Genomic DNA, 17,926 nt, shown 5'->3' on the forward strand with positions numbered 1-17,926 from the left:
AAAATAAATTCGACCTCTCAGTAACGGGCATTCCCAAAACACTAGATAAAGAGAGGGGATAAGAGGCCCCTTTCCAAGGAGACCCATATTTTAGGAACATCCGTCTCTGTCCACGCTCCCAGTGGAGCCAAAATACACGCTATCTGGTATAAATGTAGATCGGAAAAAACTAAACCACCCCTCGATTTCGGTAAGGACAAAATTTTACAAGCTAGTCTCACACATATCGGATTAGTACAGAATTAAATTTGGACAATAAGGCATTAGATAATAGGATGGGATAGTCCTAAATAGATAAAGCAGTTTGGGGAGCAGGACCATCTTCAAAGCTGCTATGCGACCCAACCACAATATGTTATATAACATCCAGTCTTTCGTTAACATTGTTAGTTTAGTCAAAGGGGGGGGGGGGGTATTTACAGCCAATAAGATCTGAAACTTTAGGGGAGATACGGATGCCTAAGTAGTTCAGGCAATCCACTTGCCAGGCATAGGTATATTGGGACTTCAGTTGATCGACAAGGGCAGCGGAGAAGTTAATCGGGAGCGCTTCTGTTTTAGACGCATTGAGTTTGTAATAAGAGACCAAAGAGTAGGCCTGCAAGACATCATGGAGGGCCCGGAGAGAATCGTGAGGTTCGGTAATGGTAAGAAGGACATCATCCGCAAAGAAACATATCTTGTACATATGACCAAACAAGGCCGGACCTCTCACCCTGGGATTTATGCGGATAGCCTCCGCCAAAGGTTCTATGGCTGATACAAAAACTAAAGGGGATAGCGGTCAAACCTGGAGAGTACTGTTTGAAATTGTAAATATGGGAGAGAGCATACCATTTATAAATACTCTAGCCGAAGGGACAGAGTAGAGTGCAGTAATTGAGGATAGGGCCCTACCAGAAATACCAAATTTTATCAAAACTGCTTTCAGATAGCCCCAGTGTAGTCTGTCGAACGCCTTCTCCGCATCCAATGAAAGTAACAAAAGAGGATCCACCGACTCGGAGAAGGCGTCCAACAGATCTATAATCCTCCTGGTGTTATATGGAGCCTGGCGGTTCTGAACAAAGCCCACTTGGTCTTGGTTAATAATGTATGGTAATAGCGGATTTAATCTATTAGCTATTAATTTTGCGTAAATTTTAACGTCTGAATGTAAGAGGGCAATAGGGTGGTAGTTAGATAGCATAAAAGGTTTCTTACCAGGTTTGGGGAAAGCTACTATTCTGGCTTCCAGCATTTCCGATGGAAACGAGCCAGTTAACATAGCCTCATCAAAAACCGTCCTCAAGACTGGGGCTAGGGTATCGCTAAAACATTTAAAAAACCCTGTTCGTTAAGCCATCTGGGCCAGGGGCTTTATCTGACGGGAGGCCATCAATTACTCGACTAATCTCCTCTAAGGTCCAGGGGCGTTCCATCAACTGAAGGGATTGGGGATCTAAGCTGGGCAAATTCAGTGTACTCAAAAAAGCGTCAAACTCAGAACTAGTTGGTTACGGGGTAGAAGGGTCCGAGTGGAGATTTACAGTTACCCCTTTGATAGCACAATCACATACAGACACTTACTGCATGGTTACCCCATTACAAGACACATTATACAGTGACTCAAATTGAACAGAAATCTTTAAACATATTTCACTGTGACCATCGCTGCACAAGAAATCCAAATTCTAGAATTACACAGAGACCCCCTGTCTCAATTTATCTGCTAAGCCCAGTGGGGGTGTCATTTATTTTTTCAGAGAATATTTATTAATAATAGCATAGAAAGCATACCAGGAAGTTCCAATCTGAAAGACAGGGAACACTGACCCAGAGTGCAACCTGAAAGTAAATAAGGAATAGGAAGGAACGAGGCCCGGATCTTGATGGCAAGGTTTGTGATCAAATATGTGGTGCCCAGAGTGTATTACATTGCCGCTGTACTGCATTGAACTATCCCAGCATTCAATACAGTCCTACAATTACACAAACATTATGCAGAAGTTTGGATTTGCTGGGAAAAACTTTCCTTACAAACCCCATTTAGCAGCATAGTTTGGAAATCAATGTCAAATACTTTAACACAAATGTGCCAGTCAGAGAGGAGATGGCGGTGGACAGTGTTACAGTCTGTGATTTTGTGCACTAGTGACGGAGACACAGTATACTTTGGAATGGATGGAATATACACTTATGTATGCACAACTTCAATGATATCTTTTATTTAAAATACAAATACCTGCTTTCGATAGCTGCTCGGAATTCCTGTTGACTTATAATGTTTGTCTTGAATTTATCAATTTTCCTATAATAAAACAGAAAAAATAATCATTATTATATATTTGTCAGTGGGTGATAGAATAGTTGTTTTTGATCGCTACAATTTCATAATACCACAACAATGTAAATATATATGTATAATAAACATGAGTATATAATATCTGTGTAAATATTCTTTTATATTATTAGTAGTAACATACAGATAGAAAAGTCACTGTGAATGTCCCATGTCCCCTTTTTTCTAAAGGGAACAGAACACAAGCTGAAAGGACAAGCTGGAGATTAAGCAAGCTCTACATTGTGTTCTTGCAGCTACCTCATTGTCGGTTATGGATCCTAGGGTTGACCTAAGAAAGGTCGACAGTCTTTAGGTCGACACCTAAAGGTCAACAGACACTTGGTCCACATGGTAAAAAGGTCAGCATTACAAAAAGATTGACTAAGAAAGGTTGACACATGAAAAAGTCGACATGAGGGGGTTTTTTGTGGGGGGGGGGGGGGGCGGTTTGAGGGGGGGAGGTGTTGTTTTCTCCGTAAAGTGAGCAGGACCCCCAATTAGTGCACCGCGTCCCCTTGAATGGCTTGCATCGCAGGTTACTATTCCCAATCGTAGTCCATGTGGATGAAGTATGATAAAATTTAAAATGAAAAATAAATTGTAAAAAAACTCATGTCAACCTTTTCATGTGTCGACCTTTCCCACGTCGACCTTTTGTCCATGTCAACCTAATGCAGGTCAACCATTATTGACTATGACTGTTGACGACAGTCATGTCGACCTAGAGTCATCACCAGCAGCCCAATACACAAATCCCTATCCCATATCACAACTATTGTGGCTTTCCTGTGTTCTGCTTGTATGCAGCAAAAGGACACTTTCCTGTGTTAGAGCTGTAGGGATTGTAAGCCTACTCTGTCTTTCAGTTCATTCTATATCAGGTGTAGAAGTTAGTGAGGACTGGGAAGCATGGTGTGGTATAGAAGTAATAAGATAGTCATACGGTCGACACCATAAGGTCAACATGGAAAAGGTAGACAGTAGAAAAGTTTGTCAGGTACAAAAGGTCAACAGGGTCAAAAGGTCAACATGGAAATGATCTACACAGAAAAGGTCAACACAAGTTTCTAAAGATTTTTTGGTGCCATTTTCTGTTTCATGATATGTGAGCACAATTACAGCATACGTAGACCCTGACAGGCTCGCTTCGCTCGTCACACTTCAGGCACAGGTTACTATTTCCAATCGTAGCCCACGTGGATGGTAAATAAAGCAAAAGTTTAAAAATATGTGAACCCCCCAAAAAAAGTGTTGACCCTATGTGTGTCAACCATTGTCATGTCAACCTTTTGTACCTGTCGAACTTAAGTACTGTCTACCTTTTACGCATTCGACCTTTTGACCCTGTCAACCTTTTGACCAAGACGACCTAATGCAAGTCGGCCATATGGTGTCGACCTATTGACTGTCTATCTAAACAGTGTAGCTCTATAATCCGGATACCTGAGAAGCACCGGTGCCCTTTTTACAGTAAACAAACCACTTTTCTATATTATAATATACCAAGGAATTGAGCTTCTTTTAACCCCTTTGGGGTGGATGCAGAGCTGAATGCAGTGCAGGTCAGTTGTAATTGCATCCACATCTCGTGCACCAAACTAAATGTGTAATTTTGCCCCTATGCAGAGCCGTACACATTTGTGTGGCTGCACCGCTCCAATCCATATGCCTGATGTCATAGCTGGTATCATTGTGTTCTTCATGCAAAATATCAGTCTGAAGAGGCAGATTTACATAAGCACACAGCTCTGCATAGTCTGCGGCACCACTGACACACTTTGTTAAACTTTGCCAAGGTGCGAAGGCACTGTTACCATGCGGCTGTGCCCCTTCAGCCACATCTTAGAGCCATCAATTCATATCTTACTCTGATGAGAGATGGCATGTTATATGCAAGTTGTATCTCAGCTTGTATCCATGCTAGAAAGCCACACACAAGGTGTAATTAATAAACTTACTCGAATGTTGCCAGCAGTGCCAGAAAGTCTGCCTGGAAGAGGTTTGTGATTTTGGCTTCCACTGCAGTCAAGGTAGACAGTGGGCTATTGGCACCATCGCGGTGAAATCTGAAATCATCAATATGATGGTCATGGAACAACAGGGTCACAGAAAGAAAAATACAAATGAATACAATTATTTTAAATTGTGCAGAAAGAGTGGGCAACAAATTCAGCCAGAGCCTGACGCGATGTGGAACACGCATTATAAAAATTTGTCAAAATCAAAATGATACAAATCCTTTTGTTGCTGTTGTACACATCCTCCTCTATGTGTTGTTTGCTCCATTTATGTTGTATCCAATTAATAGCCCTTAACAATTGTTTTTTAACTTTTTCTCTATAGTCCATAATTTACTGATGAAATACATGTTTTATTCTCATATAAAATTATAGTTGTCAGGATGTCTGCTCCATTCAGTAGATGCCCAGTGCACCTTTCCTGTACTTGTGTGTGACATTATACTCAGTTGGTGAAGCCATGTGGATGGCAGGTTGCAAAGAAGGAGAACCCAGCACAAGGCTCTATTGTTACGGTAGTAAAACCAGGTATGCGAGGGTTCCCCGCAGTCTATTTTATACTTTTAGCTCTACCCCCTAGCACTATAAAGCAAGATCAGACATACAGTAGCATTCATTGCTAGTGTTCAGTCTGCACCCCTGTGCACTAATTTCAGCTATGACTCTTGTCTACTCTTATGCCTGATACTGCTTATACTCTGTGTACTGGACTTGATGATTTCACCTGACCTTGCTTTTGCATGACCCTTGTTACCTAAGCCTTGGCCTACTCCTTATATTATTGGTCATTTGTGTACCTGAAATGGACATGACCATATTATTGCTTTAGTCCATTTATGCTGCTACCTTACTCTGCCTCTCATGTGTTCTGAATCCAAAACTGTTTAGATCAGCGGTTCCCAAACTTTTTTGAATCACGGCGACCTAGAGTATCAGATTTTTTTCATGGCACCCCTAGGCTAAAAGTTTCCTAATGAGAAATTTAGAAAGAAACATTTAATGAAGTAAATTGTGTTTATATGTTCTCCTCAGGTTATGTTAGGTGGTGAGGCACAGGATTTGCTTCGGTTTGTCCACATATTTTATGATTAGAAGCTACCAGCACTGGTTTTGCCTATTACATTGACCATTAATAATTTGATTTGATCCTGGACCACAAATCCAAGGCACCTCTGCAAGTGTCCTGAGGCACCCCAGGGTGCCACGGCACACAGTTTGAGAACCACTGGTTTAGACCATGAACTTGCCTTCTGCTACCACTTTCAATTAACATTGTATTCTCCTATGAAGTACAGATACTTACCTAGTCAACTAAACTGCTGAAGGCAAGGTTAGGACGAGTTCACACTGCAATGATATCGGCACAATCTGTATTTTCTGGGCAAATCGGAACGACAAATCGTGCATATCGTGCAGTACACTCCTGTTGGTCCTTAACGATATCCTCTTTTTGGCCATGCTGCACGGTCAATCGAAGTATATCATTAACGATGCCAAGCTGCTAAATGCAGCATGGCATGTTACATCGTCCCGTCGTACCACAGCATCGTGCAGTGAGTATACACGGTACGATATGTCGGCATATCTGCATATTGGCCGGAAACACATCGTTCTGATGTGTACATGTCCTTAGTGTCTCCTGGTCTATTAAGTAGCTACATTGTGGCATGGATTTGTATAATATATATTTATATACAGCTGTATACTAGATGAAGTGGGAGTAAGACCGGATACGCATTAGGGCGATATCAGTGTGATTTTCCATATCGGAATGACAAATTGTGCACATTGTCTAATGTGAATGCCCGATTACACACTCCCGCGGGTCACATTCGACGTCTTCTGGTTGACAGTGCTGCATGGCTAATCAGAAATCAGAAGATATCGTGTGCGACCTACTGCATTCTAATGTGTACCAGCAATCTGCTATGGTCCGGGGCAAAGGAAAATCGCCCACCCATCGGCATGATTGCCGGTCATACAGGTGTCGTGCAGGTGCTGCATGGCCAACCAGAAGATATCATTAACAATGCCATGCTGCTAAATTGAGCATGGCATGTTAGATCGTGTCATTGCATCGTACAGTATGTATGGGCGGCATGATATGTCGGCCATATCACGATATGTTGCTCTGATGTGTACCCGGCCTAAGAAACTATTTACACTTCATCTACTATACACACCTGTATAATTAGTTTCTTACTCTCAGCTGCCATATATATCCTAAAGCACATGCCATTGTCTGGGTTCCTTCCTTGAATACAATGGGTAGCAACTCTACCTTGTTAATGTGAGAGTATATGATTATGAAACACGGTTTTATTCCTATTGATCAACTCGTGAGTAAAATATATTATTGATTGAATATTTAATTGCAGTTATTTTTTCCAAATTTCCAGCTATGTTTTTTCTTATTTTCGACAATTTTGTGTTGTGACAGCTGCTGCTGTGTGTAGTTTTATAAATGTTTTCTATAGGGTTTTTTTATGGGTGCAGTATGGTATGCCGGCGGCCGGGCTCCCTGCGACCAGTATACCGGCGCCGGGAGCCCGACCGCGGGCATACCGACTGCGTGGCGAGCGCAAATGAGCCCCTTGTGGGCTCGCTGCGCTCGTCACGCTGCGGGCACAGTGGCACGCTACGCTATTTTATTCTCCCTCCAGGGGGGGTCGTGGACCCCCATGAGGGAGAGGAAGTGTCGGTATGTCGGCTCTCGGGATTCCGGCGCTGGTATACTGTGCGCCAGGATCCCGACAGTCGGCATACTGAAGACCACCCTTTTACAACTGGTCCTGAATGCATTGTGTTTGTTTTGTAAATTAAAAGGTTGCATTTTTGTGCATTTTGTTTTTATAAATATGTCACAAAAAACACCCAATTATAATCCCCACTTTTGTTCACTTTCAGTATTTGAAAACAGTCAACTTTGTCCTAGTCTATTGCCCATTCCAGTTTTAAGAAATATGCTACTTGTGGATCCGGTCTCTAGGTCGACAAGACTTAGGTCGACAGTGTCTAGGTTGACCACTATTGGTCGACAGTAAGTAGGTCGACAGGGTTTCTAGGTCAACATGTACTAGGTCGACATGACAAAAGGTCGACATGAGTTTTTCACATTTTTCTTTTACGTTTTTGAACTTTTTCATCCACATGGATTACATGGACTACAATTGGGAATGGTAACTTGTGCTGAGCACAGCGAGGCACCTTGCCCGAAGCCTGGCGAGCATAACGAGCGATGCGAGGGGACACGGTGCACTAATTGGGGTTCCCCGTCACTCTACGCAGAAAACGACACCAAAAAAAGTAACAAACTCATGTCGACCTTTTTTCACGTCAACCTACAGTCCCTGTCGACCTAGAAACCATGTCGACCTACTTAGTGACGACCAATAATAGTCGACCTAGTCACTGTCAACCTAAGTCTATTCTATCTAACATACCACACCCGAAACTTGGTATGTTATTATGTTACTACTCGGACATTGCCAGGAAAGCGGTAATGCAGACTGTACCCCCACCTGGTGGATAAATGTGTAATTGTAGGCAACACAACAGTATTGTTCGCTTCAGAAAAAATAATAATAATTATATTTATATATATATATATATATATATATATATATATATATATATATATATATATAAAATAGATATTGCCACAAAATCTGTCTTATATGATTAAAATGTTTTACAGGTGAAAAATCTATTTTTTAAATTCCGATCTTGAACTCCTTTCACTGTTAACTCAGAACTATTATCTACAGTAAACCAACTATCACTTGACAGTTTAAATGCTCCTTTGTACAGTAGATCATATTATAATTAAGAAACAGTAATTGCCTCCAGTTCTATTTATATCTATATATATTCATGAAAGATCTTTGGAGCATATAATTTATTTTAACTCTGTTACTGCCTGTTAATTGGAGTTGTGTTTCTGGTTCTTATGAGATGTTAATGCAGGCAAATACTGTATAACCATAATCCAATTTGTCTGTAAAGTTAAAGATATGTGCTGATTGGCTGGTGAATAGTGAACCCACAGTGGTAACACTGTACCTAATAAAAGCGGATAACATAAGAAACTATGTAAGGCTGGGTACACACTTGCCGATGCACATCAGATGTGACATTGTACAAGATTCCCCCTACACACATACACACACACAAACACACACACACACACAAATTATATTGTTCATACACACTGAACGATATAGTTTGCTATACATGATGACAAGCACCTGGCCACATCCAGTCTTGTACAATATGTTTAGATTTCAAGGTGATGATATTGAATATTGTTAATGACCTGCGGGAGTACGCATCATTAATGATATAGTGAATACACACTGGACGATGTAAAAAATATATCGTCTGATCCACTGGATCAGACGATATATCGGGTGCACATCACCAAGTGTGTACCCAGCCTAAGTATACAGCTGTACATTAAAGTATTTCAGTCTAGGCCCATTTATTTAAAAAAAACAGTTGTGGCTATTTCCCCAAAATCACCTGTTCAGAGGTTAGTTGCAAATATTAAGTATCGCCTGAATGCATGTAGGAGGGACAGCAGCAGATATCTCGGATACCTGCTGTGATCCCTCCATTCCAGTTTGCAGCTACATGCCCCATACTGTAGGTTTCTATGGGAAATGTGTTTTTGCCAGATTTACCAATATCTGGAATGCTAAGCAATCTGGAGATTGGCACCCGCAGCTGAATATGGTGGTAGCCCATTGTAGCCTGTGGGCTACTCATCGCATTTGCAGCCAGCAGAGGGTTCCCCCGGAAATGGCCGCTGTGCATGTGTGGTCAGTAGGACCGCATATGCGCAGCAGCACTGCACCATACTCAGCACATCGAAGGGACAGACTGCAAATGGTACATCCTGCCAATTTAATCACATTCTGCAATGGGCATTAATATTGCACCCCTATTGCATTGCAAATGTGACTTATGACAAATGGGCCCGACACAGTATAAAATTACTTTTATAAAAGTGTTCATGTATGATTATTATTGCCACAATGAAGTATGTAAGGTACTGTAACAGTAAAGGGGGGTACTCACGGAGCGATATTCTAAGCAATCTGACTAGATTGCTTAGAATATAAGCAGGATCGCTCTGTGTGTAGCCCATACAGCTATCGTTGGTGCTAGATTGGCCTGCCGTGCAGGCCAATCTAGCGGGTCGCTCACTTCACCAGCTGGGTGAAGTGAGCGGCCCCCCCCGTCTCCCCCTGCACGCTCATCACAGATCGCGCTGTGCTAAGCGGCGGGAGAGATGTGTGCTGAGCGGTTTGCTCAGCACACATCTCTCCCGCATCGGCCCGTGTATATGGGCCTTAAATTATAGGAGTTGTTCTCAATCAATGAAAAACATCAGTCAATGTTATCAATGACTTGAAACTCTTTGTTTTACACTGGGGCCACCTAGCAATACTATCCCAGGTAGGTCTATCTAAATAACATGTGCCAAACTGTTTCAGCTATGCTGTTTTATAATCAGAATGAAGTGATGGTCACTCAGGATGGCTCAGGCCACACTCACCTATGGTTAGGGTCGGAGAGGATCTTGTGTGTGATCCCTTTTTCGCTGCGGTCTTGGAAATTCCTTAGCAGGTCCATGTAGCTGATACCTGACAGAGAGTTGTCTAAACCACATCTTGCCAGGAAAAGGTTAAAGTGCTCATCCTTAAGTTTTAGGTCAAACTTCTCCAACACTGACAGAAAATCATCTTTTTCAACCTTAACACAAATCAGAGAGTACAAGATTCTTTACGTGCTCCAGTAGATTGTCACTGGGTTCAGCATTGTTTTTATATGCTTATGACATTGGGCCGGATTCATTACCAATTGCAAATGTGAGATTGCACCCAGTGAGTGATTATTGGCAAATTGTGCATGTGCTGCAAACGCATTGCATGTGTGCAAAGGGCAAAATGCGATCGCTATGCATATACAGCCTAATTGTAAAGTGAACGCATTTTGGCGTTTGTGGGGAATGATTGGGAAAACGCAGGCATGTGATGGACGTTTTTGAGGTGCGTACCAGACATCATCTGCGAACGCTGCGCTCAAACAGATTTCTCCCGGTGCGACTGCATTCTCATTGATTTGAGTATGCTGGGGTCAGCCGCAACTGTCGATGGTGTCCTTTTTTGCGTATGCATTGCGAATTTGCCAGATTTGCAAATGCATCGGTGGCCGTCTTTTATCCTTTCTGGGCGGCTCTACACATGCAATTTTTAGCAAGAGCAGATTTGTGAACATAGCTATCTCAGCCTCAATAGCGATCCATAATGAATCATGACCCATTGTCCGATGTTCCCTGAGAAAGCATTTATTACACTGCTCAATAAGCGTATTTTATGGGGAAAATGCATACGCAGATAGCTTGCATAGCCCATGTGGTACAGCATATAGGAGCAAATGCTATCATGCTCTATTCAAACATATGTATTTGCTCCTATATGCTGTCCCACATGGGCTATGCAAGCTATCTGCGTATGCATTTCCCCCCATAAAATACGTTTATTGAGCAGTATAGCTCATAGGCAATACATAGTACAGCAACAGGTATGCATCTTGATGATGACAACTGAAGCTTTGATCTATTTTTGTTTATAAATAATCAAGAAATGAACAATAAGCGTGGGATGGCACCAGTACGGCTCCAGACGAGGGGCTGCAGCGCAGTCCAAAATTCAGATAGGAGAGCCACACCATCTGCCAGTGATACCAACCGGCGATGTTTGGTAGTGTTTGGGGATGGCTCCCTTATGTGAATTTTGCACTGTGCTGCAGCCCTAACTCTGGAGCCGCCACTAGATCATGGCACCTTAGCATGTGCCCACCTCTCAATAACCCTCAATATGGTCTACACGCTCATGGGATGCTTCTTCTATGTGCAAAGTCTCCAATGCTGCCCTGCTGCCACCCAGTAACGCCCATTCAGTCATAAATGAGAAATGTTATCAAGTGTACGTGGCTTTTGTATATTACTGAATCAAATAAAATATGCCGACCTTGCCAATTCTCTGCGGATCATGCTTCTCAAATTCTTCTTTCATGCTCCGAAAACCCTCTCTAAACTTATCTTTCATCCATTTCTCAATGCTGAGTGAGGCCTTCCGCTCTAGTTCAGCCCGAGACATTTCTCTGAGTTGTCCTAAGTAGAGAGACGGGTTAGGAAACACGGGCTGCAATGTTATTTTTCCTAGGCTCCACAATAAGTAAATATTGATGGTACTACAGTATATTGATGGTACCAGGGGCGTAGTCAGAACTTTGTGGGCCCCATAGCAACATATTGAAAGGGACCTTGTCCCAGTGCTTCTAGAGAGACTCCTCTCCATAGCAGTTGATAATTTTATGCCCCATAATAGTGCCTTAGTTAGTTTTCTGAACCATGGTAGTGCCCTGGTTGACATTACATCACATTGTACTGCTGCCAGTACAAATTATGGCCCTCATTCCGAGTTGTTCGCTCGGTATTTTTCATCGCATCGCAGTGAAAATCCGCTTAGTACGCATGCGCAATGTTCGCACTGCGACTGCGCCAAGTAACTTTACTATGAAGAAAGTATTTTTACTCACAGCTTTTTCTTCGCTCCGGCGATCGTAATGTGATTGACAGGAAATGGGTGTTACTGGGCGGAAACACGGCGTTTCAGGGGCGTGTGGCTGAAAACGCTACCGTTTCCGGAAAAAACGCAGGAGTGGCCGGAGAAACGGTGGGAGTGCCTTGCCGAACGCTGGGTGTGTTTGTGACGTCAACCAGGAACGACAAGCACTGAAATGATCGCACAGGCAGAGTAAGTCTGGAGCTACTCTGAAACTGCTAAGTAGTTAGTAATCGCAATCGATCAACTCGGAATGAGGGCCTATGCACGAAAGTGCCCCAAATTTTCATTATAACATAGTGTCCCAAGTTTATATTATGCCACATTATAGTGCCCCCAGTTCATATTATGTAACAATATAATGCCCTACAGTCCAGTTTATACCACATTAGAATGAGCAGGTCCAGGGTATACCAAGATATATTGCAGACCCCAAGGCAAAAGTTTGTTAGCACTTACTGTATGTATCACCCAATGGTGAAAAATGTATATAACAGATGTACCTTTGTCAGGGAAGGTGGGCCCCCCTTAGCTCTGGGCTCCATAGCAGCTGCACTGCCTGCACCTATGGTAGCTACGCCCATGGATGGTACTACAGTAAATATGATTGAACCTTTCTATTCTAGTAGTGCTGGATACAATAAAATATGTTTGTCCCATGTACAGCAGTCTGCATGAAAAATAATGACATCTCAAAGGTTTTATTTCTTTTGTACAGATGGCAATCTATACTAATGTACAGGCTGCTGTATATTGGGCTGTTTATAACACTATGGGCAGGGGCGTTCTAACAGAAGACAGGACCTGTGTGCAAACTCCAGATGGGCACCCTCCTCTCCCCGGTGCAGTAGGTTCTGGCATTGCACAGGTCTCCGGAAAATGGCGGCTGCCATGTTCCGAAGATTGATTTGACTACTGCGCATGCATGGTGGCCATTTTGGCTGTGATTTTTGCCGCGGTTGCAACGTCCGATGTAGGACTCCAGAAAGGTAAGTATAACATGGGTGCAGTGTGTGCCCCCCTGGACTCAGAGGCCTGTGTGAACCGTACACATAACACCCATGATAGAAACACCAATGGCTATGGGGTCTATTTACAAAAAGAGAAAAAATAAGATTTTACTTACCGATAAATCTATTTCTCATAGTCCGTAGTGGATGCTGGGGACTCCGTCAGGACCATGGGGAATAGCGGCTCCGCAGGAGACAGGGCACAAAAGCAAGCTTTTAGGATCACATGGTGTGTACTGGCTCCTCCCCCTATGACCCTCCTCCAAGCCTCAGTTAGGTACTGTGCCCGGACGAGCGTACACAATAAGGAAGGATCTTGAATCCCGGGTAAGACTCATACCAGCCACACCAATCACACCGTACAACTTGTGATTTGAACCCAGTTAACAGTATGATAACAATGAAGTAGCCTCTAAAAAAGATGGCTCACAACAATAATAACCCGATTTTTTTTTTTTTGTAACAATAACTATGTACAAGTAATGCAGACACTCCGCACTTGGGATGGGCGCCCAGCATCCACTACGGACTATGAGAAATAGATTTATCGGTAAGTAAAATCTTATTTTCTCTAACGTCCTAGTGGATGCTGGGGACTCCGTCAGGACCATGGGGATTATACCAAAGCTCCCAAACGGGCGGGAGAGTGCGGATGACTCTGCAGCACCGAATGAGAGAATTCCAGGTCCTCCTCAGCCAGGGTATCAAATTTGTAGACTTTAGCAAACGTGTTTGCCCCTGACCAAGTAGCTGCTCGGCAAAGTTGTAAAGCCGAGACCCCTCGGGCAGCCGCCCAAGATGAGCCCACCTTCCTTGTGGAATGGGCATTTACAGATTTTGGCTGTGGCAGGCCTGCCACAGAATGTGCAAGCTGAATTGTACTACAAATCCAACGAGCAATAGTCTGCTTAGAAGCAGGAGCACCCAGCTTTTTGGGTGCCTACAATATAAACAGCAAGTCAGACTTTCTGACTCCAGCCGTCCCGGAATTATATATATATATATATATATTTTCAGGGCCCTGACAACGTCTAGCAACTTGGAGTCCTCCAAGTCCCTAGTAGCCGCAGGCACCACAATAGGTTGTTTCAGGTGAAACGCTGACACCACCTTAGGAAGAAACTGGGGACGAGTCCGCAGTTCTGCCCTGTCCGAATGGAAAATCAAATATGGGCTTTTGTAAGACAAAGCCGCCAATTTTTACAATCGCCTGGCCGAGGCCAGGGCCAACAGCATGGTCACTTTCCATGTGAGATATTTCAAATCCACAGATTTGAGTGGTTCAAACCAATATGATTTGAGGAATCCCAACACTACGTTGAGATCCCACGGTGCCACTGGAGGCACACAAGGGCTGTATATGCAATACACCCTTGACAAACGTCTGGACTTCAGGAACTGAAGCCAATTCTTTCTGGAAGAAAATCTATAGGGCCGAAACTTGAACCTTAATGGACCCCAATTTGAGGCTCATAGACACTCCTGTTTGCAGGAAGTGCAGAAATCGACCTAGTTGAAATTTTTTTCGTGGGGCCCTCCTGGCCTCACCCACGCAACATATTTTTACCACATGTGGTGATAACGTTGTGCGGTCACCTCCTTCCTGGCTTTGACCAGGGTAGGTATGACCTCTTCCGGAATGCCTTTTCCCTTAGGATCCGGCGTTCAAACCGCCATGCCGTCAAACGCAGTCGCGGTAAGTCTTGGAACAGACAAGGTCCCTGCTGGAGCAGGTCCTTTCTTAAAGGCCGATGCCACGGTTCCTCTTGGAACAGACATGGTACTTGCTGAAAGCAAATCCCTTCTTAGCTCCCGAGGCCATTAGTCCTCTGTGAGCATCTCTTGAAGTTCCGGTTACCAAGTCCCTCTTGGCCAATCCGGAGCCACGAGTATAGTTCTTACTCCTCTATGTCTTATAATTCTCAATACCTTGGTTATGAGAAGCAGAGAAGGGAACACATACACCGACTGTTACACCCACGGTGTTACCAGGACGTCCACAGCTATCGCCTGAAGGTCTCGTGACCTGGCGCAATACCTGTCCCATTTTTTTTTTTTTTTCGGGCGGGACGCCATCATGTCCACCTTTGGTCTTTCCCAACGGTTCACAATCATGCGGAAAACTTCCCGATGAAGTTCCCACTCTCCCGGGTGGAGGTCGTGCCTGCTGAGGAAGTCTGCTTCCCAGTCGTCCACTCCCGGAATGAACACTGCTGACAGTGCTATCACATGATTTTCCGCCTAGCGAAAAATCCTTGCAGTTTTGCCACTGCCCTCCTGCTTCTTGTGCCGCCCTTTCTGTTTACGTGGGCGACTGCCGTGATGTTATCCCACTGGATCAATACCGGCTGACCTTGAAGCAGAGGTCTTGCTAAGCTTAGAGCATTATAAATTCGCTCTTAGCTCCAGTATATTTATGTGGAGAGAATTCTCCAGACTTGATCACACTCCTTGTGTGACTGCTCCCCAGCCTCTCAGGCTGGCCTCCGTGGTCACGAGCATCCAATCCTGAATGCCGAATCTGCGGCCCTCTAGAAGATGAGCACTCTGTAATCACCACAGGAGAGACACCCTTGTCCTTGGATATAGGGTTATCCGCTGATGCATCTGAAGATGCGATCCGGACCATTTGTCCAGCAGATCCCACTGAAGAGTTCTTGCGTGAAATCTGCCGAATGGAAGCGCTTCGTAATAAGCCACCATTTTTACCAGGACTCTTGTGCAATGATGCACTGACACTTTTCCTGGTTTTAGGAGGATCCCGATTAGCTCGGATAACTCCCTGGCTTTCTCCTCTGGGAGAAACACCTTTTCCTGGACTGTGTCCAGAATCATCCCTAGGACCAGCAGACGTGTCGTCGGAACAACTGCGGTTTTGGAATATTTAGAATCCACCCGTGCTGTTGTAGAACTACTTGAGATAGTGCTACTCCGACCTCCAACTGTTCTCTGGACCTTGTTCTTATCAGGAGGTCGTCCATTTTCTTTGAAGACGAATCCTCTTTTCGGTCATTACCTTGGTAAGGACCCGGGGTGCCTTGGACAATCCAACGGCATCGTCTTGAAACTGATAGTGACAGTTCTGTACCACGAACCTGAGGTACCCTTGGTGAGAAAAGGCAAATTTTGGGACATGGAGGTAAGCATCCCTGATGTCCCGGGACACCATATAGTCCCCTTGTTCTTTGCTATCACTGCTCCGAGTGACTCCATCTGGATTTGAACCCTTGTAAGTGTTCAAATTTTTCAGATTTAGAATAGGTCTCACCTAGCCTTCAGTACCACCATATAGTGTGGAGTAATACCCCTTTCCTTGTTGTCGGAGGGGTAAATTTATTATCACCTGCTGGGAATACAGCTTGTGAATTGTTTTCAATACTGCCTCCCTGTCGGAGGGAGACATTGGTACAGCAGACTACAGGAACCTGCGAGGGGGGAAGCCTCTCGACATTCCAATCTGTACCCCTTGGATACTACTTGTAGGATCCAGGGGTCCTGTACGGTCCCAGCGTCATGCTGAGAACTTGGTAGAAGCGGTGGAGGGCTTCTGTTCCTGGGAATGGGCTGCCTGCTGCAGTCTTCTTCCCTTTCCTCTATCCCTGGGCAGATATGACTCTTATAGGGACGAAAGGACTGAGGCTGAAAAGACGGTGTCTTTTTCTGCAGAGATGTGACTTAGGGTAAAAAACGGTGGATTTTCCAGCAGTTGCCCTGGCCACCAGGTCCCATGGACCGACCCCAAATAACTCCTCCCCTTTATACGGCAATACATCTTTGTGCCGTTTGGAATCTGCATCACCTGACCACTGTCGTGTCCATAAACATCTTCTTGCAGATATGGACATCGCATTTACTCTTGATGCCAGAGTGCAAATATCCCTCTGCGCATCTCGCATATATAGAAATGCATCCTTTAAATGCTCTATAGTCAATAAAATACTGTCCCTGTCAAAGGTATCAATATTTTTAGTCAGGGAATCCGACCAAGCCACCTCAGCTCTGCACATCCAGGCTGAGGCGATCGCTGGTCGCAGTATAACACCAGCATGTGTGTGTATACTTTTTAGGATATTTTTCAGCCTCCTATCAGCTGGCTCCTTAAGTACGGCCCTATCCGTAGATGGTACCGCCACTTGTTCTGATAAGCGTGTGAGCGCCTTATCCACCCTGAGGGGTGTTTTCCACCGCGCCTTAACTTCTGGCGGGAAAGGGTATACCGCCAATAATTTTCTATCGGGGGAAACCCACGCATCATCACACACTTCATTTAATTTATCTGATTCAGGAAAAACTACAGGTAGTTTTTTCACCTCACATATAATACCCTTTTTTGTGGTACTTGGAGTATCAGAAATATGTAACACCTCCTTCATTGCCCTTAACGTGTGGCCCTAAAAGAAAATACGTTTGTTTCTTCACCGTCGACACTGAAATCAGTGTCCGTGTCTGGGTCTGTGTCGACCGACTGAGGTAAATGGGCATTTTACAGCCCCTGACGGTGTTTGAGACGCCTGGACAGATACTAATTTGTTCGCCGGCCCTCTCATGTCGTCAACCGGCTTGCAGCGTGTTGACATTGTCACGTAATTTCCATAAATAAGCCATCCATTCCGGTGTCGACTCCCTAGAGAGTGACATCACCATTACAGGCAATTTGCTCCGCCTCCTCACCAATATTTTCCTCATACATGTCGACACACACGTACCGACATACAGCACACACATAGGGAATGCTCTGATAGAGGACAGGACCCACTAGCCCTTTGGGGAGACAGAGGGAGAGTTTGCCAGCACACACCAAAACGCTATAATTATCCAGGGACAACCTTTATATAAGTGTTCCTCCCTTATAGCATTTTAATATATATACATATCGCCAAATCAGTGCCCCCCCTCTCTGTTTTAACCCTGTTTCTGTAGTGCAGTGCAGGGGAGAGCATG

The 17,926-nt window shown here is 44.1% G+C and overlaps 1 protein-coding gene across 7 annotated transcripts in view; it reads right to left on the reverse strand.

The window, feature by feature from the left end:
* The window catches only part of LOC134923288 (EF-hand calcium-binding domain-containing protein 6-like), a 386,436-nt gene that overhangs the window by 182,415 nt on the left and 186,095 nt on the right, over window positions 1-17,926 (reverse strand). For all 7 annotated transcript variants that reach the window (XM_063920743.1, XM_063920740.1, XM_063920737.1 and 4 more), the window contains 4 exons: window positions 11,379-11,521; window positions 9,902-10,098; window positions 4,282-4,389; window positions 2,225-2,290 (listed from right to left, as the gene is read on the reverse strand). In XM_063920743.1, coding sequence (XP_063776813.1) covers window positions 2,225-2,290; window positions 4,282-4,389; window positions 9,902-10,098; window positions 11,379-11,521 — 514 coding nt within the window. The remainder of the gene's footprint in view (window positions 1-2,224; window positions 2,291-4,281; window positions 4,390-9,901; window positions 10,099-11,378; window positions 11,522-17,926) is intronic.

Source organism: Pseudophryne corroboree, chromosome 1 (assembly GCF_028390025.1).
Source record: "Pseudophryne corroboree isolate aPseCor3 chromosome 1, aPseCor3.hap2, whole genome shotgun sequence".
In the NCBI taxonomy this organism is placed as follows: Eukaryota; Metazoa; Chordata; class Amphibia; order Anura; family Myobatrachidae; genus Pseudophryne; species Pseudophryne corroboree.